This window comes from Sapajus apella, unplaced genomic scaffold, assembly GCF_009761245.1.
Source record: "Sapajus apella isolate SASKATOON/1434 unplaced genomic scaffold, GSC_monkey_1.0 scaffold76, whole genome shotgun sequence".
Classification (NCBI taxonomy): domain Eukaryota; kingdom Metazoa; phylum Chordata; class Mammalia; order Primates; family Cebidae; genus Sapajus; species Sapajus apella.
The window spans coordinates 5,701,367-5,723,988 of record NW_022437016.1 but is presented as its reverse complement, the minus strand read 5'-3'; the positions used below and the strand labels follow the sequence as shown (position 1 = coordinate 5,723,988).

Below are 22,622 nucleotides of genomic sequence, written 5' to 3'. Positions count from 1 at the left end.
TTAGTTCTCCCACTTCCTTCTTTTTTGGAAAAACAGGCCAGACCTTCTAAAAGTGCTACAGGAGCTGCTTCTGGGACAACTATGCTTGACAGAGCAGGAAGTTTCTGGAGAACGCCTCGATGGTAAAACTGAGAAGACACCTAAGCAAAAAGGTGAACTTAGACATTTTGTCCAAACCAGCTCATTTTCCAAGCCACATGATGAACTGCAGTTGTCCTGTGAGGCCCAGCTAGTAAAGGCAGGTGGAGTGCCCAAGGTGGAGCTGACAGACGCCTCAGTGCAAACTGTGGCCACGGAGGGCGACCTGCTCACATTCAAGCATGAAGCAAAGAGAGAGGCTTGGGACGAGCAATCAACTAACACTGCACTGAGCGCAGAGCATCGGCCAGAGAACCTGCGCAGGGTGCCTGGGTGGCAGGCTGCTCTCCCTTCTTTCCCTGGTGGGACCAACAGAGTAAGTTTTTCCATGTGTTAAGTATGTACTTACTTTATACAAACAAAAACCTTTAAAAATCACCTTTAATCCCACCACTTTTTCCCTATTTATATGACGAGAATGTCGTTTCTCCCTCTGCTTGCACTTACCCTGGCCCCCACTTAGAGCTGTGTGTCCTCCCTGACCTCCCCCTATCTCAGCCCTATCTGATTTATCTATATATTGTGACATGTATGTGTTTTCCTTAGAAAAACCACACGCGGGGTCGTGTTGATACATCTGTCTGTAGCTTTCTCTTTCATGTTATGAGGAACATCTTTCCTTGCAGTGGCTGCATGGGGTCGCATTGTGGAGATGTCCCCAGATTTATACAGCTTTCATTGTATTGATGATTTGCTTTTTCAGGTTGCAGCCAAACTGTCATAACCTGACTTTAGGGGTAGGGATGAGAACCTAGGCTTTGTCTTGTGCAGACTTTGTGTAGGAGAGATATTATTCTGAGGGCTTCGTCTATATTCTCTTATCCTGACAATACTCATCAAAGATCTGGAAGCCACATCCAGATCTTTGTTAACCACTGGTTAACCATTGTTAACCAGTGGTTAAGGGGCTGAGCCAGGACTCCCACCATACCTGACTGCACAGCCACACCCTTTCCCTGGATCAAGCTGCCTTCCAAACCTGGTGGCATGAAATGATAAAGTCTGGGTTTGTTGAGTGAATGTCTGCATGTTGATTTTCCTTCAGCTTAGATACTGTCTCTAAGCCCTGAAAATGCTATCAAATATGCCAGACGGTTAAAACCAGCTTCTTTTGGCAATATTTGACTGGACCCTTATGAAAATCCTCTTGAGGTCATTGCTTGGGGTCAAGAATCCACATAGAAGGGAGATGTGTCCTGGAAGAGAAGGAAATAGGTCGTGTTTCTAATAGTGAAGCCTTGAGTGAAGGCTGTTGATATTCTTGTTTCTGATGGGTGTTTTGTATTTGAGAAATCAACTGTACACACTGCTTTATAGCATCAGAATGGAGAATTAAGTTTATTTTCTGACCTGAATTACTGCTTTTGCACATACAAAAGAGAGTTAGATATATCATTAGCAAAATTGCTTTTGATTGTTTTAAATTATGCACCAAAACTGTAATTTCTAGAAAAGGGTTTTCTAAAGATATCAGTAGAGACCAAAAAAGATAGAGAGAGAGAGAGAGAGAGAGAGAGATAGAGAGACAGAGACACTGCCATTGTATTAATGGTACTAGAAATGCAAATTTGTACAGTTTGGCTAGAATAGAAATGCTCTCATCTGCCCCAGCTCCTTCAATTTGTACCTGTATATCAGGAAAAGTAAGTGACTTTTGTTTGTTTGGTTTTTCGTTTGCATTTTTTATTGTGTGAGAGATGTTATTCTGTATTCAGTAAAACTGGAAAATTGAATGGACTTAATTTCCCCAAATATATTAAAATATATATTTTTTAGTTTGAAATTATTCTTCTTGCTATGTCTTCCTAAGGAAGGAAACTGTGTTTATTATTATTTTTAGTATCTGTTAGGAATTGTGCTACTCTCTCTCTGTGTGTGTATATATATATATATATCATCTCATTTAATTTTCTCAACAAGAATATCAATTTGGTAAGTATTATCTACATTTTACTTGTGGAGAAATACAGGCTCTTAAAAGGCTGAGAAAACTAGCTGGTAAGTGGAGTGATAGGGATAAAAACGAAATTCTGGTTTTAGATGCAGACAGAGATATTATAAAGCTACCTTCTTCTGGGAGGGAAGAGCCCTCCTGTCACCACCATGACCTCCAGTCTCTGCAAAGTAGAAGGAAATTTAATGATATTCTTTGTGGTCAAGGAGTTGATAATCCTACGGCTTACCTCTTTTAATAGGAGACTCTGATATCCTGTTAAAAGGAACATCATTGCAGCCTCAGGGTGAGACAAGGAGACCAGATAGCCTTCCAGTTGTTTAGTTATAGAGACAAGGAAACCAGGCATCCTTCCAATTGTTTAGTTACAGACAAGAGGATGGACTTTACTGATATACGTGTGTTTGCATCGAGCCTGGCCACTTACCTGCTTTGAGCCTTTGGCAAGTGTCTAACACACTACCTTGTACATGGTAGGAGCTGGGAATGTGTGAGTTCCTGTCTCCCTTACATTCCCAAGTAAGAAGTTCCAGTGTGACGTCTTTAATAATGTGGTAGGTGGGCCTCTGTTCAGAGTCCATAAGGTAGCATTTTGTGTGGTGTTATTTTAGAACCAGCGTTAGGTTGACTGACGGCAGTCTTCCAGCTTGAAATTGGCTTTGGCATTTGTGCACGTGCAGATATCTTTTCTCTGCCATATGATACACAGATCTGGATCCAGGAATAAAGATTGGTGGAGAGTGAGGACCAAGCAAATGATTGTTATTTTCCAGCCCTCTTTGTTGAGGCATCCACCACCTCCCACATGGTCTCCTTTTGCCATCTCAAACTGTTCTTATCCTTGAACCTGCTCTTTCCTCTTCCCTGAAATTTCAGAGCAGAACTGAGCACTGGACCCTGAAGAGTTAGTCTGAGGTCTGACTCTTGAAACTTCTTGCGCTGTGACGTGGGACAAGTTGTTTGACATCTTGGTTCTTCGTCTGGAAAATAAGCATGATAATGTCTCTTAACTTTTGAGTTCTAGGAATGCAGAGTTTTCTTCAGGATTATGGGAAAGTGCTCTTGAAAGCATTTATATCCTAGAATGTTCAAGAGGGGACCCTTCCTCTTTTTCCTTCTTGAGAGACCTCAGTGATCTCATTTCTTGGATCCCAAATATTTTCTGTTTTCCTCTTGGGTTCCTTCTTCTCTGCTATTTAAAAACCTTTAAAAACAAAACAAAAACAAAACCTTTTGAGGTTTAATTCACATATCATACAATGCATCCATTTAAGGTATACAATTCAGTGGGTTTTTTTAGTCTATTCACAGAGTTGTACAACAATTTTGGAACATTTTCATCATCCAAAAAGAAACCTTGTACTCATTAACAGTCACTTCCCATTTCCCTCCAACTTGTCCACCCCAGCCCTAGACAACCACGAATCTACTTTCTGTCTCTTTCGATTTGCCTATTCTGGATTATTTCATATAAATGGAATCATGCCATATGTGGTCTTTGGTGACTGGCTTCTTCCACGTAGCATACTGTTTTTGAGGTTCATTCATGTTGTAGCATTTATCAGTATTTCATTTGTTTTTATTGCCAAACAGTATTCCATAGTATATCCGTATGGATATACCACATTCATTAGTTGATGCACATTTGAGCTGTTTAAACTTTTGGTTGTTAGAAATAATGTTGCTATTCATGTACAAGTTTGGGGGTGGTAGTGTCTTTATTTCTCTTGAGTACATAGCTAGGAGAAGAATTGATGGGTAAGATGGTAACTCTATGTTTAACCTTTTTGAGGAACTGCCAGTCTGTTTTCTAAAGTGCCTGTACCCATTTTACATTCTCTACAGCAGTGTGTGAGGGTTCCAGGTTCTCTGCTTCTTTACCAACACTTACTATTGTCCTTTGATTATACCCATCCTAATAGGTATGAAGTAGTGGTATTTTATTGGGATTTGATTTGCATTTTCCTTGGTGACTAATGATGTGGAGCATGTTTTCACATGCTTGTTGGCCATACACATACCTCCTTTGGAGAAATGACCATTAGAGTTTTCGCTCATCTTTTAATTGGATTATTTGTTTTTATTATTGAGTTGTAATATTTCTTTATACAGAGTCTGGATTTAAGTCCCCCTTCCCAGCTTTTGAATGTTTTAAATTCCCCTGTTGAAAGAGACCCCCATTTGGCCTCTTAAGTTATTGTTTATATGTTCATTCCATAAATAGTTGTTGAGTACCTACTATGTACTAGTTTTTATGCTAGAAGCTACACAGAGAGTATGGCCAAGATATGCAAAGCCTCTTAATTCTGGAGCTTACAGATTGGTGCAGAAGATAGGCAAGGAACAGGTAATTGCACAGGTATTTAATTAAAATGTTACTAATGTTCTCTGAGGGGATATGTAGGGGACTGAGTGTGTAGTAGAGAGACCTGTCTTGGTCTTGGATATCAAGGCCCATTCTCTTGAGGAAGGCCCATTTTAGCTGAGTATTAATGAATGCTTTAGAGTTAGTTGGGGAAGTAGGAAGAAGTGAGTGTTCCGGGCAAAGGAGTAGGCATAACTCTGAGGTCTTGAGGTGGAGGGAAGGCATTTTGAGGAACCAAGGTCATAGTGGATGAAGAATAGGGTAAGTGGGAGGTTGTGGTAACTCCCTGCAGGACTTTGTAGTTTGTGGTATGGATGTTGACCTTTGTCGTGAGAGAACTGGAAAGCAGTTACAATAGTTTCAGGCAGAGGAGAGGAGTAGTAGGTTTGTCTTTTTGCTGTAGCATGGAGAATGGCTTAGAGAGGGCAAAAGTGAATGTGTGGAGACCACCCAGGTGGCTGTTGCCATGACTTGCAGCTAACAGCATCTTGGAGTTGGGTGGTGTCCGTGGAGGATGAGAAGAGTTCAAAGAATTAGACAGCCTGGGAATTGGACTGAATGGACCCTGATGAATGGTGAAAGTGGGTGGCAAGAATAAAGGGAAACTTAACAATTACTCCCATGGTTCTAGATTGTGTAGTATATGGCTGATCATGTGATTCACCAAGACAAAGATTGTTGCAGTGGCATGGATTTGCAGTGGAGACTTGGGGATGGAGCTGAAGAGTTGAATTTTCAGTTGACTCTGTAGTGCCATGAGTCATTACAAATGAAGATGTCTGGGATAGGCAGGTTGGGAAACCTGAGCCTGGGAAATGTCTACTGGGTTGGGAGCTTAGTAGCCACCAAAGGAAGGGGTGGTTCTGGTGGACTAGCAAGGGTTGGTGGGCTGGATTAGATTAGGCTGACGAATGTTTGGGAAACGAGGAAATAGGTAAGGAGCAAAATAACATTTCCCAGAAGATCACGTTGGAAGAAGAACTGCCATTTACGGAGCGTCTGGATTGTCCAGAGATACAGTGGGCCAGGGACAGGAGGGTGATGAGGAGAAGCTTGGCCCTTGATGATCAGAGGAGGGACCTGCCAAGATAGAAGCTTTTTGGCTGGTGGATAGACATAGATGCCATTTTAGGAACCAGGAGCCTGGGCAGCCAGTTTGAATTCCATTTTATAAGGCTGGCATGAGAATGTTGACTGTGCAACCAAAGGAGGTGTGTTCAAATTGTATTCATTGTTGCATATGCGTGTTTTCAGGAGGCCAAGAAGTCCCGTTTGCCAATCCTAATAAAACCATCCGGGTCATCAGGAAATATGTATCATCTCCCTGGTACCCAGGAGGTGGTGGCCCAGCTGCAGAACCAGATCTTGGAGCTGCAGGGGGAGCTGAAGGAGTTAAAAACTTGTAATGAGCAACTTCACCAAAAGTTAATTCTGGCTGAAGCAATGGAGGACGGGAGGCCAACGCCTGACAAAATGTTACTGAATGGTAAGCACTAGGAAAAACGTATATCCTGTGAGCTAGACAAACGACTCGATAGAACTGCTTGAAATGTCAACCTTGTTGTTTAGAATTGCAATAAGTTTTAGTATAAATTTCATGAATTGCAGTGATTAATCTTGACTCTTGACGAATGTACAACAGAGGGAGCACAATAAAGAGAATGAATCCATTGCTTTCATTTTATTCTGGTGTCTGGATAAAAGGAACTTGTAGTGCTCATAGGTCTTGGGGGACATTGCTGCCTTCACTTAGGATTGTCTGCAGATGCCCCAGTTGTGTTTGGCTTTGTCTGTGGATGCTGCTGGCATGTGGCATCAGAGGTATGCAAGTGAGGGTCCTCTTCGCAGGGTTCTCTGGAATGTTCAGGCCAACTTGGGGCTAATTCCAAACCTTACTAACCTTGTATCTTCCCTACCCTCTTTGAATCTGCTGGCTCTGCTCTCTTGGAAAGCAAGACAACAGAGAGCCCCTGTGTTAAAATGTATCTAAAAAGTTAGAATCCGGAGACTTGGAGGAAGTGTGTCTAGTGGCATCCTCTAGTCTAGGACAGTGGTGCTGAGAGATTTTGGACCACTAACCCTCTGAGAACCTGAAGAAAGCTGGGGGCCCTCCCGCAGAGTGATAAAGGTGAGCATATGAGTAGCATTTTACATTTTCACAGGGCTCAGGAATCCACAAAAGTGCATATGTTGACTCCTAATTTTGAACTTCTGTAAAGCAGATGGCTGCAGCACCATAACAGGAACCACCAAAGCAATGTTTTATTTGTTTCTTCATTTCTCCTGTGTGCCAGGCACTATTCTAGGCACTGAGGAGAGAGAAGTGAACAAAGCAGATGAAGCCTGTGTCTGGCTTACATTCTTGTGTGTGTGTGTAGGGTCGGGGGGAAGACAGAAAGCTGATAAGCATACATGTAACGTGAGAAAATAGGTGTTGTGGAAAAGAATGAAGCAGGATTTGGGTGTGGGGAATGTGGAGAAGGAGCAGGATTTGCTCATGTCATGAATGCTTAGAGAGCCTCTGTGGTGAGATGGCATTTGAAGGGAAACGGGAAATGAGTGCACTAGTTATCTTGGGAAGAGGGAAGAAGGCAGAGGCCCTGGAGCTGCTGTGAACAGGAGAAGATGGATGAATAGTGAGGAAGCTGATTGTGTGGCTGGAGTGGAGTGAGGAAGAGGCAAAGTCGTAGAAGATGATGTCTGGAAGGCAGCAGATCAGGTAGGCTCTCAAAGGCCATTCTAGGACTCTTTTATTTGGTAAGATTGGAGACTTTTGGAGGGATTTGAGCAGCAGAGTCACAATTTGACTTAAGCCATAAAGTAGGAGTTGACAGGCTGGACGTGGTGGCTCACGCCTATAATCCCAGCACTTTGGGAGGCCAAGGTGGGCTGTTCACCTGAGGTCAGCAGTTTGAGATCAGTCTGGCCAACATGAAGAAGCCCTGTCTCTACTTAAAATACAAAATTAGCCAGGCGTGGTAGTGTGTGCTTGTAATCTCAGCTACTTGGGAGGCTGAAGTAGGAGAATCGCTTGAACCCAGGAGGCGGAGGTGGCGGGAAGCCGAGACGAGCGAAACTCCATCTCAAAAAAAATAAATAAATAAATAAGGAGGAGTTGACGAACCACATGCTGTGGTCCAAATCCAACTCACTTCCTATTTTTGAAAATAAAGTTTTATTGAAACACAGCCACAGCCATTTGTTTGCATATTGTCTGTTTGCTTTTGTGCTATGACGGCCGAGTTGAGTAGTTGCCATAGAGACCCTATGGTCTGCAAAGCCTGAAGTATTTATGATTTGACTCTGTAAGAAAGGTAGTCCAACCTCTGCTTTAAAGGATCACTTTGGTTATGAACCTTTGGAAGGATGGAGTTGTCATTCACTGAGATGAGAAAGACTGCATGAGATGCAAGCTTGAGGGGACATTTGGGGTCTGCTTTGGACGTATGAGATGCCTGTTGACCATCCTGGTGGAGATATCAGATAGGCAGTTGAAGACAGATGAGGCTGGAGTCAAGGGCAGAGGTTCTTGGATTAAAGATATAAAGTTAGGAAATAACAATACATTGGTAATATTTATAGCTATATGACTTGAAGCTATACCAGTAAGGTACAGGAATTGAAACTGGGGCTCTCTAGTGGTTAAAGGTTGGACGGAGAAGACCAGGCAGTGAGGTAGGAGGGAGCCAAACAAGGATGACTTCCCAGAAGCTGAGTAAGGAGGGGATTAGCTGTGTCAGATAATTGCTATAGGACAGGTAAGACAAGGACTGAGGATTGGCTTTGGGATTTAACAATATGGAAATCATTGGTGTCCTTGAACGGAGCTGTTTCCATGGAGTGGGTGGGGCCTGATTGGCATGGGTTCCAGAGAGAGAATGGAGGAGAGATTGGAGACAGCAGGCATAGGCAGCTCTGAGGAATTATACCATAAAAAGCAATGTAGGGAAGGAAGGCAGTTAGGAGCCACATTGTCAACTAACCTCAAGAGATTCAGTGAATCGGGACTGTGGATGACTACAGTAAAGTGGGGTCGTCTGTGGTATAGTCTGAAAGCATGAGCTGCAAAGCTGGAATTTTCAGGGAAGAGAGAGAATGATCTAGAAGTGGAAGTGAGGAGCAAAGACATTGGGAAGGAAATGACCACAAAGGCTGCAGGAGAAGCGGTATCCTTGGGGTCATCCCAGGTTCACTTGGAATGACGGGGAGAGATGAATGTTCAGAGAGGATAGTAATGTTCTTTGTGACTTGCAGATGAAGGGAATGAGTACCAGGGTGTGAGCTTGCATCAGATTTGAGGATTTCCAGAGTGGTTCAGGGATTGAAGATGACTCTGGAGTCTTGGACATATTGTGGTGTTAATGAAACAGGCACCTATTATTGATTGAGTCTTGCTATATGCTCTAAGTACATGATCTAATAGGGTCTTCCCAATAGTCCTTTGAGGCAGATACAGTAATTACCACCATCTTATATTAAGGCACCAGTTTCAGAGATAAAGTAACTTGGCTACAGTCACACAGTGACTAACTTTTCTAGCAAGATGGGAATTGGCCTGCCTAATTTCAAAGCCCATGTTCTTTACTGTTTCACAAAACCTAGTATCTGATACTTCTTGCATGGATTTTATGATGATCCATAGCCAAAGGTATGTTCCATTTAATTTTAGGTTTTCTTTTGGGTTTACCATAGGTGAGGTTTCCAGATAATAAGACCTTTGGCAGAATTGCTCTTCCCTTACCATCTCCTTATCTACCCTCTGCTGATCCATTCAGCCATCATCCAGGCATCTTCTCATTCATTCAGTGAACATTTCCTGAGCACCTGCTTCGTCTCCAGCCTCATGCACTGGGGGTAGGAGAGAAATAAATCAGATACAGTCTCTGCTGTCTGAGAACTCCCTGTCTGGTGGGGGTTGGGAGCGGTGGCAGTTAACTAAATCAGTACAGGGTTGTGGGGACCTTCATGGAGGAAAGATTTTATGGCAGAGGTAACTTAGCTCAACAGAGTACCTGGCACTTTGCCTATAGCTTGCCATTTTTTAAAATTCAAATTTGAATTTTTTATATTTTGTAGAGGTGGGGGTCTTGCTGTCTTGCCCAGGCTGGTCTTGAGCTCCTGGCCTCAAGTGACCCTCATGCCTCAGCCTCCCAAAGTGCTGGGATTGTAGGTATGAGCCACCATGCCGGCTCCTAGCTTGCCATTTGCACTCAATACTGTTTTTAGCTTTTAATGAGACACCAGGCTGCCTCAACCCCAGGTGCTACCTCGACAGTTGCCCAGGAAACCCTAGGGCCTCTCTCTTCTTGGGAAAAATGGGCATGAATTGATAGAATTCATTTTCTCACTCAGCTTTTTGAGGGCCTGGACTTAAACCATTTCAGACAAGCTGCAGTATATTTATACTTTTTATGTCCTGTTATGGCAGCTCGATAGATTAATTTTATCTTATAAATTGCATTTTACCTCCCCAGTGTTTTTATTTTCCCTGGTGTATCTTTGTGTTCTTCCCAGTTGCTTGGCTAAGTTTCAAGTCTTACGGTTTTATTTATTTTTCTTTGTGATTGCCTGTAGCTCAGTCCCCAGTGGGAGCAGCCTACCAGGACAGCCCAGGAGAGCAGAAAGGAATTAAAACCACATCTGTCTGGAGAGACAAGGAAATGGACAGTGATCAGCAAACAAGCTACGAGATCGGTGAGAATTCAACCCCTGTGTGTATTGAACAGCTTCCATGCACCAGTCACCATTTGGGATGTTTTATCTAAAAATGATTACTAAGCCCATAGCAGTCCTCTCAAGGCATTATTATCATTCCAGTCTAACACATGGGAAGCTGAGGTTTTAGGAAGTAATTGACCCCGGGGTCACCGAGCTGGTAAGCGGGGGAAGAGTTAAGGTAGAGCAGGATGTCAGAGCTCACCCGTCCATGTGTCAGCATGCTTCTCTACCAGGCAGTGGATTGGGTTCTGGTGGTTCAACATGAAAAGACACAGCCTGCTCTCAGGGACCCCACAGTTCAGAGGAGACCACCGTCCCAACAGCCTATCAGTATTCAGCGTGGGGCTGCCTGTTGCTGAGGTGTGCTCAGTGTTGGCGCGTGTGCCTGGGAGGAGTGGGTCAGAGGAGACCCTGAGATTGAGACTGGGTTTGTGGGGTTTGCCAGGCAGATCAGTGGAAAAGGTGCGGAGATGTGGGTGAGGGCACAGGCAAGTTATATTCCTTTCTTTTTAAAATTATAAAGCATTGGAAGCGTACAGTAGGCACAAAAGATAATATAACAAATACTCATGATCTCATTCAACCAGAATGAACAAATGCCTACATTCTTATTACATTATATCATCTTTCCCCCCTTCATTAAAAAAAAAAAAATCACTATTAATCCAGATCTGATTCACTCTGTTAGAAATAATTGTCCTCAAGAATCCTAAATTTGTCATGGGATGGCCATGGAAACACCAGTCTCTGGAAAAATACTGAGTTGTGGCAGACAAACTGTTCCCTGCGGTGTATATTTTTCCAAGGCCCAGAGTCACTGCAGTGAATACATGGTCACATGCTTCTGCATGTTCTGGGCTTTGAGTAGAAGGCTACTGTACCAGGCAATAAAGTCCGCCTTAGCTGAATTGTTGAATGGTGTAGAACTACAGTATTTCTTATAATGCAAATATTAATAAATGGTCTTAGGGAGATCTTTTGATGTCTTCTTCATAGTTCTTAATAAAGACTTCTTAGCAATCGACAGCTTCCCTTTCCCTGTCAGGACTTCCCTTCATGACTGAACATCTTTCATTTTTCTGACTGTGCTTCCAGAACTTTGCACATGAGTTGCGTCTGCCTGAATTTCCACCTCTTAATTGTTGCCCAGTTGAGGCTGGGTGCTGCGTGTGACAGCTTCACTGCTGTTTCTTTTTCACGAGGCCCTTGACCGATACTTGGGTTGTGAATAAAGGATTTCATAGGCATCCTGGCCATCACACTGAGGGTTAAGAACTAACTCACTTTGCTCATGCACCCTGGTACAGGGGATTCCATTGCAGGAGTCTTATGGTGGGAAGCAGCATTCAGCAAGTTAGAGGCAGATTGCCAGGCTTTGAGGAAGGGCTCTACTGCTTACCTACCCTGAACCCTGAGCTAATTCTTAAGCTCCGTAAGCCTCAACCTCCTCTTCTGTAAAATGGGGATACTAGTGATGCCTCATAATTACTTAAGGAAAGTCCTGAGGACTAATCTTTATTTCCAAGAGTGAACATGCTTCTTGCTGTGAAGTACAGACCAAATTCCGTCACCATAAAGTTGTTACAGCAAAGATGTTTTCCTGTCTTGGAGGGTGATTCACTGGAACAAAGCCTTATTGAGAGATATCTCCCTCCCCTGCTCCCCTTTCTCTTTCTTGTTCAGCCAGAAGTACTTGCTGAGTACATTCTCCCTCTCAGGCCCTGTGCCAGATACTGGAGAAACAGACATAGATGATATGGCCTCCACCCTCAAGACTCTTATTGACTAGTTATCATAAAAAATTGTGTACAATAAAAATACAGTATTAGGAATGCTTCCTTTAGGTCATGTAGCAGTTGCTTTCTAAAATGAAATACCATATTTTATGGTATTTGCATCATGAACAGAGACAAGAGTGTATCTAAAGTCCCAAGGAGCAGATTGCAAAACCAGAAATTGGGACATGCAGTCTGACGAGGATTTTTGTATGAGTTATTTCTGAGAGATCTCTGAGGTTACCCAGTCCAACTCACGTTGTTGCTTTTGTAGCATTTTTCTAGGCGAGCCTTCGCATGCACGCCTCCAGTGATGAGCGTCTCCTCTGTCTTCGAATGGTTAGAGGATGTTTGTGTTACTTGGATTCCTTCACTGCTATGTGCCAGATACTGTGCTAGTCTTTTTTTTTCTTTTTGCAGATATTGTTCCATATAATTGCTAAAAACAAACACACAAACAACTTCTCACAGTGAATAACGTTCTTTCCATTTTACAGATAAAGCTACTAAGGCTCAGAGGGTCAAGTAACTTGCCTAAGTGACAGAGCCAGAGTCTGAAACCATGTCTTGAATTTCAAAGATAGGTTTTACTCCTACATTCTCCTGCCTCTTAAGTATTCAGACAGCTCTCTGTATTGAGCGGAACTTTCCCTGGGCAGCTAGCCGTGCGGCATCGTGGTTAAGGGGAGTCAGGCCTGAGCTTGAATGAAGCCTCACTGCAACCATATGAGACATCTCTTTCCACATTTTAGACACGGGGGAAACTGAGGCTCTTGGATAGTAAGTCACTTGCCTCAGGCTGTGCAGCCTTCAAAGCTTCATATTCTTTCTGCCACACCACTCCGCTTCTTAAACAAGTCTGGCTGCATCTCTAAGGGTTTAGCTCTTAATAGCTATAAGGAAATATTTCCTGGCAGGGCTGTGAGTGAAACACCTCACTAAAGGAGATGTCCTGGCATCTCCTGGAAGCTGTTAGGCATGAAAATGAGAAGACTCTCATGTGTCATGGATATTTAGAATTACTGCCCCTTACTCTTGCTTCACAGAGTCTCTCAATATTTCTCAACACTGACACTGACTTCTGATCTGGGCTAGGTACTGCCCTAGATGCTGAGAATGTGAAAATGAAAGGCCACATCCCTGCCGTGAAGAAGCGTGCAGTCTGGTGAAGGAGAGAGGCATTCAGATAGCTAATTGCTATGTGAATCAATAAATAAGCCACTTAATGTTTTTGCTTTAGCACCCAGCACATAGTATATTTGTCTTGAGTGATGTGTACAAAGTACTACAGAACCACAGCGAGTTGTGACTTTTGCATAGTTTGGCAGTGGGCTTGCAGAGGAAGGAAAATTAGACCTGGGTATGGAAAGAGTTCATTAGGTAGGCGTAGACTAGAGGGCTGAGGGTGTTCCGGCCAGAGGGCACAGGCCATGCAGAAGCATGGAGGCATGAAACAGCACGCTATGTGCAGGGAACCATGATTAATTTTGTAGGAATCTCCATAGTGGTACCAGTGCAACTAGATCATGGAAGGTCTCACGTAGATAGTGGGAATATTGAAGAATTTTAGGGTGTGTGTCTGTGGGTTTATCATGGTTAAATTTACTTTTTGGAACAGTCACTCTGAGGAAGAGGATGATTAAGGGGTAAGAGGGAAAGACTACGGCCTTTTTGAGGGAGGCGTGTTAGGCCGCTGCAGTGGTCTTGGCTTGGCTATGGCTGTGAGGAAGGAGAGAGGGGTTGGATTTTAGTAAAAGAGATACAAACATAAATGTATTTGATTTTCAGACTCTGATATTTGCCCACCTGATGACCTTGCCATCTTGCCGTCATGCAAAGAAAATCCTGAAGATGTTCTGAGCCCAACTTCAATAGCTCCTTGTTTGAGTTCCAAGAGTCAGCCTTCTGTTAAAGTCAGTGTGATGGGGACTGATCAGTCAGAGAGCATTGATACCTCAAATGAGGCAGAATACTTAAAACAAAAAATCCATGACTTGGAAACTGAGCTAGAGGGCTACCAGAATTTCATATTTCAGCTTCAAAAGCACTCCCAGTGCAGTGAGGCCATTATTACAGTTTTGTGTGGGACAGAGGGGGCCCAGGATGGCTTGAGCAAGCCCAAGGGCGGTTCTGATGAGGAAGAAATGACCTTTTCAAGTTTGCACCAAGTGCGATACGTAAAACACATGAAAATCCTCCATCCGCTGGCCCCAGAGATGATGGACGGCAGGACGCCAGAGAACCTCAAACAGCAGCTGGAGGAACAGGAATACGAGCTGCAGAAGGAGCAGAATTTGAACATGGAACTCCTCAGTGAGATTCATAATCTGCAGAATAAGTTCAGAGATCTCTCACCTTCCAGGTACATTCCACCTCTGCCTTCTCCCCATTTAAGCCTTTTGTCCCCCAGGATTGCCACTAGGTGGGAGCCCGTGAGCTGAAAGAGAATGCTGCTCTGTGATGGGTAGAGTGTGTTCTGGGGAAGGCTTGATGGTGGGGTTCAGATAGCCAGGTCCTGTGGAGAAGTGAGAGGTGAGGCCACAAAGAAGAGGAACAGCGACCACACACGTGAATGTCAGTTAACGAGTCTTGGGTCCTCTAAAAATTGGCAGGGCAGATTTCACCTTCCTCAAGTTGGGGGCTCAGGGTAAAGGTTTCATAGCAGTCACTTGGTGAGTGATAGTGCCTTTGTTGAACTGTGATGTGTACTCCTGGACTCTGTTACTGGCCTTCGCTGTGCTGTGAAACTAAAGCTGATGTCTAGGCAAGGTAGGAGGAATATAAATATTTTCCATATCTTTACCCTTTAAGGTCATCTTAGAGAATAAGCCTGTGTTGAAAGAGAAGAATTCTTAGGTCATGAAGATAATGCTTTATGGGCATAGATATATACAGTTTTGCTTCATGAGATATGGCAAAAGTGGGATCGTTTGTAAAGATGACCTTCATTTGTCACTAATTTGAGTCAAACACATTGTTATGAATTGTCAGGAGCCAGGATGAATTTTGCAAGACTTCCCAAAGCAGTGAGATTGAAGGAAGCTTATAATTATTGAAAGGCAGTTGTCTCAGGTCCCTGGTTGGCACTTTTCTTATCTAATCCTCAAAATCACCTGAAACGGTGGTGTTCTAAACTCGTTTTTATAGATAAGGAAACTGAGCCTCAAAGCAGCTGCTGTGACTTGGCAGAAAACATTCACAGAGCTGGTCAGAGCCATCGCCAGGGTTCAAGCCCACATTATCCCACTCCAATACCCATGTTTACTCATGTTACTCATGAGTTATCCCTGTTACTCCAGTACTCACATGATACCGGCCCCCACCTTTATTGCCGGTATCATGCGATCTGCATGTGCACACTCTGTATTGAAGGTGACCGACTGCCAGCCCATGTAGTGTTGTCATTTCCGGGAAGAAGAAACATTATGTTGAACCGAAGTGTCAACATCTTTGCCAGGCTGCTCTCCGGAACAAGGTTATTGTGGCCAGTTTACATGAGTGACCTGTGTGTTTCTCGGTGCCTTTCCCTCATGGGTGCACATAGGAAAAGGTGGCATGTGGTGGTAAGAAGGCAATGTGGCATAATGAGCTTTGAAGTGAGAATTGTGTTTGAATCCGAAATCTTTACCACTTAACTAGCTTTGCAATCAGTTTTTTCTTCTGTAAAAGGGGACATTCATACATTTGTTGGAAGACTGAGAGGACCAGATAACATATAAAGCACTGAGTTCAGTTACTGACAGGTCCTGGACCCTCAATAAATGGTAGTTAGCATCATGATTATTTGCTGACGTTTCGTTCGGGAGGAGAGAGTCCCATCTTTTTTTCCTTGCTGTGTACTTAATTTTTATCACACTTCATGAGAATTTTTGGTGGGTCCTCTGACCCTTGGGGCTCTTGTTTCTATAATTCAGAATGGTATTTTTAAAGAGTATGTGGAAACTAATTGTTCGCCTGAGTCCTTGCCAATCTGTACTTTAATTGGGGGCTTTATAAGGTTAAAAATGCTGCAGAAGAATCTTTGTTCCAGCATCTGTTGGCTGTGTGAAATCAAAGAAGGAGTGACCTTGTGCAGTTTCAATTTTCCTAAAAGTATATACTTGTACAGCTGCAGGCTTTTAAAAATGGTACTCTGTCATTTTTCCAATTAGTGTTAAGGTCACAAAAATTCAGTTCTAAAATGGTCCAAGTATTTTCTTTCCCTTCTTTTATCAGATACGATTCATTAGTTCAGTCCCAAGCCAGGGAGCTCTCCCTTCAACGGAAGCAGATTAAGGATGGCCATAGCATCTGTGTCGTCTCCCGTCAACACATGAACTCCATGATTAAGGCATTTGAGGAGTTGCTGCAGGCCAGCGACGTGGATTGCTGCGTGGCCGAGGGTTTCCAGGAACAGCTGAATCAATGTGCTGAGCTGCTGGAGAAATTGGAAAAGCTATTTCTCAATGGTAAGTAGGGTGAGGTACGTGAGTCCTAAGACATCAGTAATTGACCCAGGACTTCTCGGAGATGCACAGGAGGAGCTAACTCCTTGGCCTTACTCATCTGTCACCCCTTGAGGTGTAGTGGAGCCACACTAGCCACTGCTTCCTTCCAGTGACCACTTCCATGTGGCTTGTGGTTGGCACGGTTACAAAGCAGGAGCCCAGTTTAGACGCCTCAGGGCCAGGTTGGTGAGGTACATGAGTAAAGCCAGCCAGGAGGCGCTGTTCCTCAGCACTGGTCACATGGTTACTAGTTCTTGCATCTCACACATTTTCCAGAGAAGATGGATCTGTGTGTGTGTGTGTGTGTGTGTGTGTGTGTGTGTGTGTGTGTAAACTCATGTGTTTTAAATGTTGGCAACCAAAAAATCCGATCAACCAAGCAAAATTTTTTATCAGTTAAAAAGTATATCAAAGAGTTAAAGTTGGCCGGAGGAGGGATGAAAGAAACCTTTGCTATGTGCTAGGTAAAATTTTGTTTTGAGACTACAGCAAAGAACTCCCATTTACTGTGCACCCAGTTTCATCAGTTGTTAGCATTTGCTACATTTATTTTATCTTTCCCTGTCTGTACACACACGAGCACTATTATCTTTCTGAGCCCTATGAGAGTGGATTGATGCTATCACCTTCCTTTCTTTCTAGATAATTTGGAGTGTAGTTTCTCAGACCAAGGATATTCTTGTACATAACCATGGTACTGTTACCACAATCAGAAACAGTGTTGTCTAATATACTATTATCTAATATACAGCCTATATTTGAATTTTTGTAATTGATTCACTAATATCTTGTATGACAGTTTATTCTGGATCCTGATCCTGATCCGGGATCCAGTCCCCACATTACATTTAGTTGTCATGTATCTCTAGTCTAATCTGGAGTAGTTCCTCACCCTTTCTTCTTTTCATGATGTGAACCTACTTGAGTAGTTCAGGCTAGCCCCTCACCTTGGGATTGTCTGTTCTTTCCTGATCACTCAATTCATGGTTAGATTAGATTGGTTAGATTTGATTGGCCATACAGTTTTGACAAGAATGCTTCATAAGAGATTATTTTGTTCTTACGGTATTTTCTTAAGGAGGCACACAATATCAATCCTATTTTTGGTGGTATTAACTTTGATCACTTCCTTAAGATAATATCTGTCAGTTTTCTCCAATGTAAATTATATTCACCTGTGTAATAAATGAGTAATTCATAGAAGATACTTTGTAACTATTCTGTTCCTCTTCAGACTTCTACCATGAATTTTATCATCTATCGATGATTCCTGAGTCAAATGTTACTATGATGATTTTTTTTCTAACACTAGCATTTTTTTCTCAGATTTCTTTTTCCATTTGTATTAAGTAGCGTTTAGTAGAAGGACACATTCTCTATTAAATTTATTTTATTAATGTATTTCTTGTTTATTTGTTTTTGATCAATATGGACTTGAAGATTCTTATTTTATTCATTGGACTATTATCCATTCTGACATTCATATTATATTGTCCCAGATTTGGTAAGTGGCCATTTCTTTTGACATGTCTCCATCTTTTTAGGAGTACTTCCTTATTTTCTGGGACAACATAGATTTTCTGTGCTCTCTTTGTACTGCTCCTGCCCTGAAAAAGCTATTTCGCTAAGTAGCCTTGAGTACTTTTAGTGAGGAATGATATTTAACAATCAAGATTTGGTGCTCGCTGTGTTCATTGCTATGAGGGTATCATTGTGTCTAGGCCCTTTAGCAGGCTGTGTGTGTGTGTGTGTGCAAATGTGTAATTATTTTTAAAAAAATCAGTACTATACAATGGTGCCTTTAATTCCGGTCCAAACTCACTAGGTTCTTTCTTGTTTTTCCTGCTTCCATATTTTTATTTCCCATCTCCAACAGTGAGAACCCCGGCTTTGATAACATCACCATATCTGCAAATTTACTCAATTCAGTAGTATATGCACATAGTTCCAGAATTACTCCACCCTTTCCACTGTGAAAAACGAACCCACTGGAAGAGATCAAGATTTGTTTTTTTTTTTTTTTTTTTTTTTTTTACTCACAGACAGATAAGAAACTCAGGCATTCTCTAAAGGCCTCTTTCCTTTTGTTTTGGTTATTATTTTAACGGATTCAGGGTACTGATTTTCCATGTAATTTGTTTGAAAGGGTACATTGAGGGAAAGAGGTAACATATTTATTATTACAATTTTTATCTACCAGTAAGAAGCGACATTTGTGGGCCTACCAGTATAATATGGCTACTTTGCATTAGCTGCTTTCAAATTTGCCACAATGTCCTGACCCTACCACCTGGCTACTCTGCTTTAAGGAAAACTTTAAAGACACTGAGAACCACCTCCTAACTCAGACTTCTCAGGATCCGTCAAATACAGGACTAACACATTTCACCTCCAGAGACTATGTCAATTCTCTGACTAGAGCCCCTCCTGATTGGTATCTTTGCCTTATTTGCAAAATTTTTGAATGTCAAACATAAACAGAAAAAATTCAAAGAGGTAGAGCAGTTAGTATAGATTTAGACTAGAGGTAAGGACCTACAAACCCCGATACAAATAAAAACTCCAATATATGAAAACATGTACAGCTTTAAGAATCTTTATCCTTTTATGTTGTGTAATGCTTTATTTACCATTTTTTTTCACTTCTTTAAATCTTGAGTTGATCAGTTTTAATGTGAATAGCATGAAAAGGAATGTTCAATTTGTCTGCCCCAACTCCCTGCCATTGTTGCCAGAGACTGAAAAGCAGAGAAAGGAAGAAGACCAGACCTAAAGTCTTAAAATCCTGCACTGATAAATATATGTTCATTGTTATTATATTCTTGAATATGATCAATTCTTTTCTGTCCACCTCCTCCTAAACAGCAGCAGGAAATTGGAGCAGAAACAAATTGAACATTTTTTTTTTTTTTTTTTGAGGGGGAAAAAAGAGAGAAAGAAAGAAAAAGAATAGGCCGGATGCCGTGGCTCACGCCTGTAATCCCAGCACTTTGGGAGGCCGAGGCGGGTGGATCATGAGGTCAAGAGATCGAGACCATCCTGGTCAACACGGTGAAACCCCGTCTCTACTAAAACTACAAAAAATTAGCTGGGCATGGTGGCACGTGCCTGTAATCCCAGCTACTCAGGAGGCTGAGGCAGGAGAATTGCCTGAACCCAGGAGGCGGAGGTTGCGATGAGCCGAGATTGCGCCATTGCACTCCAGCCTGGGTAAAAATATGTAACTTTTTTTGAAAAAAAAAAAAAGAAAGAAAGAAAAAGAATTAAAAAAAAAAGAATAAAGGAAAGGAAGAAAGAGGAAGAGGGAGAGAGAACAGGGGTGTTGCTTTATTGCCCGGGCTAAAATGCAGTCTAAAAATGGGTATGCCTGTAATTATGTTTAATAATAGAGACAGGAAGAAAATAATTAACAAGCAGCCAACCAATATTTCATTTAAACCTGTAAATACGTGTGATGTAGTACTGATAAGAGTGTATGTTTTGTGTATTTAAAGTGGAGAGTTCTATGAATGTTAATTAAGTCTACTTGTTCCGGATCTGAGCTCAAGTCCTGAATATTGATGTTAACTTTCTGTCTCATTGATCTGTAAGTCTCCTACTATTATTGTGTGGGAGTCCAAGTCTCTTTATAAGTCTTATATATCTGTGTATTTTTGTATTGGGTGCATATATATTTGGGATCTTTAGCTCTTCTTGTTACATTGATCCTTTTATGTAATATCCTTCTTTGCTTCTTTTGATCTTTGTTGCTTTGAAGTCTATTTTATCAGCAAAAATTGCAACTCCTGCTTTCTATTTATTTATTTTTGCTCTCCATTTGGTTGGTAAATTTTTCTCCATCCCTTTGTTTTGAGTCTTTGCGTATCCTTGCATGTAAGATGGATCTGGTTGTAGCATACCAATGGGTCTTGGCTTTTTTTGCCTGTCTGTGTCTTTGGATTGGGGGATTTAGTCGATTTAAATTTAGAATTAATATCAATATATATGAGTTTGATGCTGTCATTTAATGTTGGCTGGCTGTTTTGCCAGTTAATTGATGCAATTTCTTGATTATGTTGATGTTCTTTATTTTTTGGCATTTTTTAGAAAGGCTGATACTGGTTGTTCCTTTCTATTTGTAGTGGTTCTTTCAGAAGCTCTTGTAAAGCAGGCCTGGTGGTGATGAAATCTCTGAGTGCTTGCTTGTTCACAAAAGATTTTATTTTTCCTTCGCTTATGAAGCTTAGTTTGGCTGGATGTAAAATTCTGGATTGAGAGTTCTTTTCTTTAAGGATGTTGAATATTGGCCCCCACTCTCTTCTGTCTTGTAGGGTTTCTGCTGAGAGATCTGCTGTGAGTCTGATGGGCTTCCCTTTATGGGTAACCTGACCTTTCTCTCTGGCTGCCCTCAGTATTTTCTCTTTGATTTCAACCCTGGTGAATCTGGTGATTATGTGCCTTGAGGTTGATCTTCTTGAGGAATATCTTTGTGGTGTTCTCTGTATTTCCTGGAGTTGAATATTGTCCTGCCTTGCTAGGTTGGGAAAGTTTTCCTGAATAATATCCTGAAGCGTATTTTCCAGTTTGGATTGATTCTCTTCATCACAAGATTTGTTTATTAAAGTAGTTCTCTTTGTTTTTGGGCTAAAAGTATATCATAGTAAGTTCTTGAAGTTGTTTGGTTTTATTCTTTTTACAGCTGTTGTTGTGTTAGTCATTTGAAACACAATTGGATTCATTTGTTTCTATTGGTATTCAATTTTAGAGGTTTTTAAAATCCTATTCTTATTGATTTAAATTTTTGAATATAGATAACATTAATATGATTCCAAAGTCAAAACTGCATCCTTCTAACTTGCTCTAATGAAGTCATTATTTTTGTGCTTTTTCTTTATCTCCATTAGTATTGCTTTCCAGTCTCCTTTTTCTCTTAAACCCATTGAGACTAGACTCTTAGTCATCTCATCAACTCCTCCACTGAAACAGTTTGCCTGTCACTAACAGCTTCCACTTTGCCAAATCTAAGGATCAGTTTTCAGTCTTCATCTTGCTCAGACTGCAGGAGCATTTGATATGTCGACCCCTCCCTCTTTGGCTCACTTGGCTTCCAGATGATGCCACTGAGAGTTCAATTCTCCTCTCCCTCCCTGGCTGCCTCTGTGTAGCTCTGCCTTCTACATGTCTTCCGTCCCGGACCCATCCTCACGACCACAGCTTCAGTTTGCCTCTCTTATCTCACTTGGATGCTGCAGGACTTTCCTCTTTGGCTTCTGGCCTTCCCTCCTTTCCTCACTGTAATGCATTTTCCACACAGTAGTCAATGATCTTTTAAAAATGTAAGTCAGTTCTTGTCCCTGCCCCCAAATCAAAGCCTTCTCTTTTCATTCAGTGTAAAAATCCAGATAAGGGCCTGCAAAGCTCTGTAGCATCACCCTGGCCACACTCTGACCTTATCTTATCCCGCCCCACACTCTCCTTCCACCCCTCCACAGCTACTGACCCTGCAGTTGAAATTTCTTTTTTTTTTTTTTTTTTGATATATATGTTACTGCATTTTCGGTTTTGGGGTACATGTGAAGAACATGCAGGATTGTTGTATAGGTACATACATGGCAATGTGGTTTGCTGCTTTCCTCCCCATCACCTATATCTGGCATTCCTCCCCATGTTATCCCTCCCCAACTCCCCACCCCCTACTGTCCCTCCCCTAGTTCCCCCCAACAGACCTCAGTGTGTGATGCACCCCTCCCTGTGTCTATGTGTTCTCATTCTTCAACACCCGCCTGTGAGTGGAACATGCGTTTGATTTTCTGTTCTTGTGTCAGTTTGCTGAGAATGATGGTTTCCTGGTTCATCCGTGTCCCTACAAAGGACACGAACTCATTGCTTTTTATGACTGCATAGTATTCCATGGTGTATATGTGCCACATTTTCCCTGTCCAGTCTATCATCGATGGTCATTTGGGTTGGTTCCAAGTCTTTGCTGTTGTAAACAGTGCTGCAGTGAACATTCATGTGCATATGTTCTTATAAGAGAATGACTTATAATCCTTTGGATATATAACCAGTAATGGGACTGCTGGGTCAAGTGGAATTTCTATTTCTAGGTCCTTGAGGAATCGCCATACTGTCTTCCACAATGGTTGAACTAATTTACACTCCCACCAACAGTGTAAAAGTGTTCCTATTTCTCCACATCCTCTCCA

The 22,622-nt window shown here is 42.1% G+C and overlaps 1 protein-coding gene across 4 annotated transcripts in view; it reads left to right on the top strand.

Annotated features, from left to right (window-relative positions):
• CDK5RAP2 (CDK5 regulatory subunit associated protein 2) overlaps window positions 1-22,622 on the top strand; it is a 201,128-nt gene that overhangs the window by 134,938 nt on the left and 43,568 nt on the right. For all 4 annotated transcript variants that reach the window (XM_032251443.1, XM_032251440.1, XM_032251442.1 and 1 more), the window contains 5 exons: window positions 37-454; window positions 5,712-5,943; window positions 10,032-10,151; window positions 13,739-14,312; window positions 16,166-16,398. In XM_032251443.1, the coding sequence (XP_032107334.1) occupies window positions 37-454; window positions 5,712-5,943; window positions 10,032-10,151; window positions 13,739-14,312; window positions 16,166-16,398 (1,577 nt within the window). The remainder of the gene's footprint in view (window positions 1-36; window positions 455-5,711; window positions 5,944-10,031; window positions 10,152-13,738; window positions 14,313-16,165; window positions 16,399-22,622) is intronic.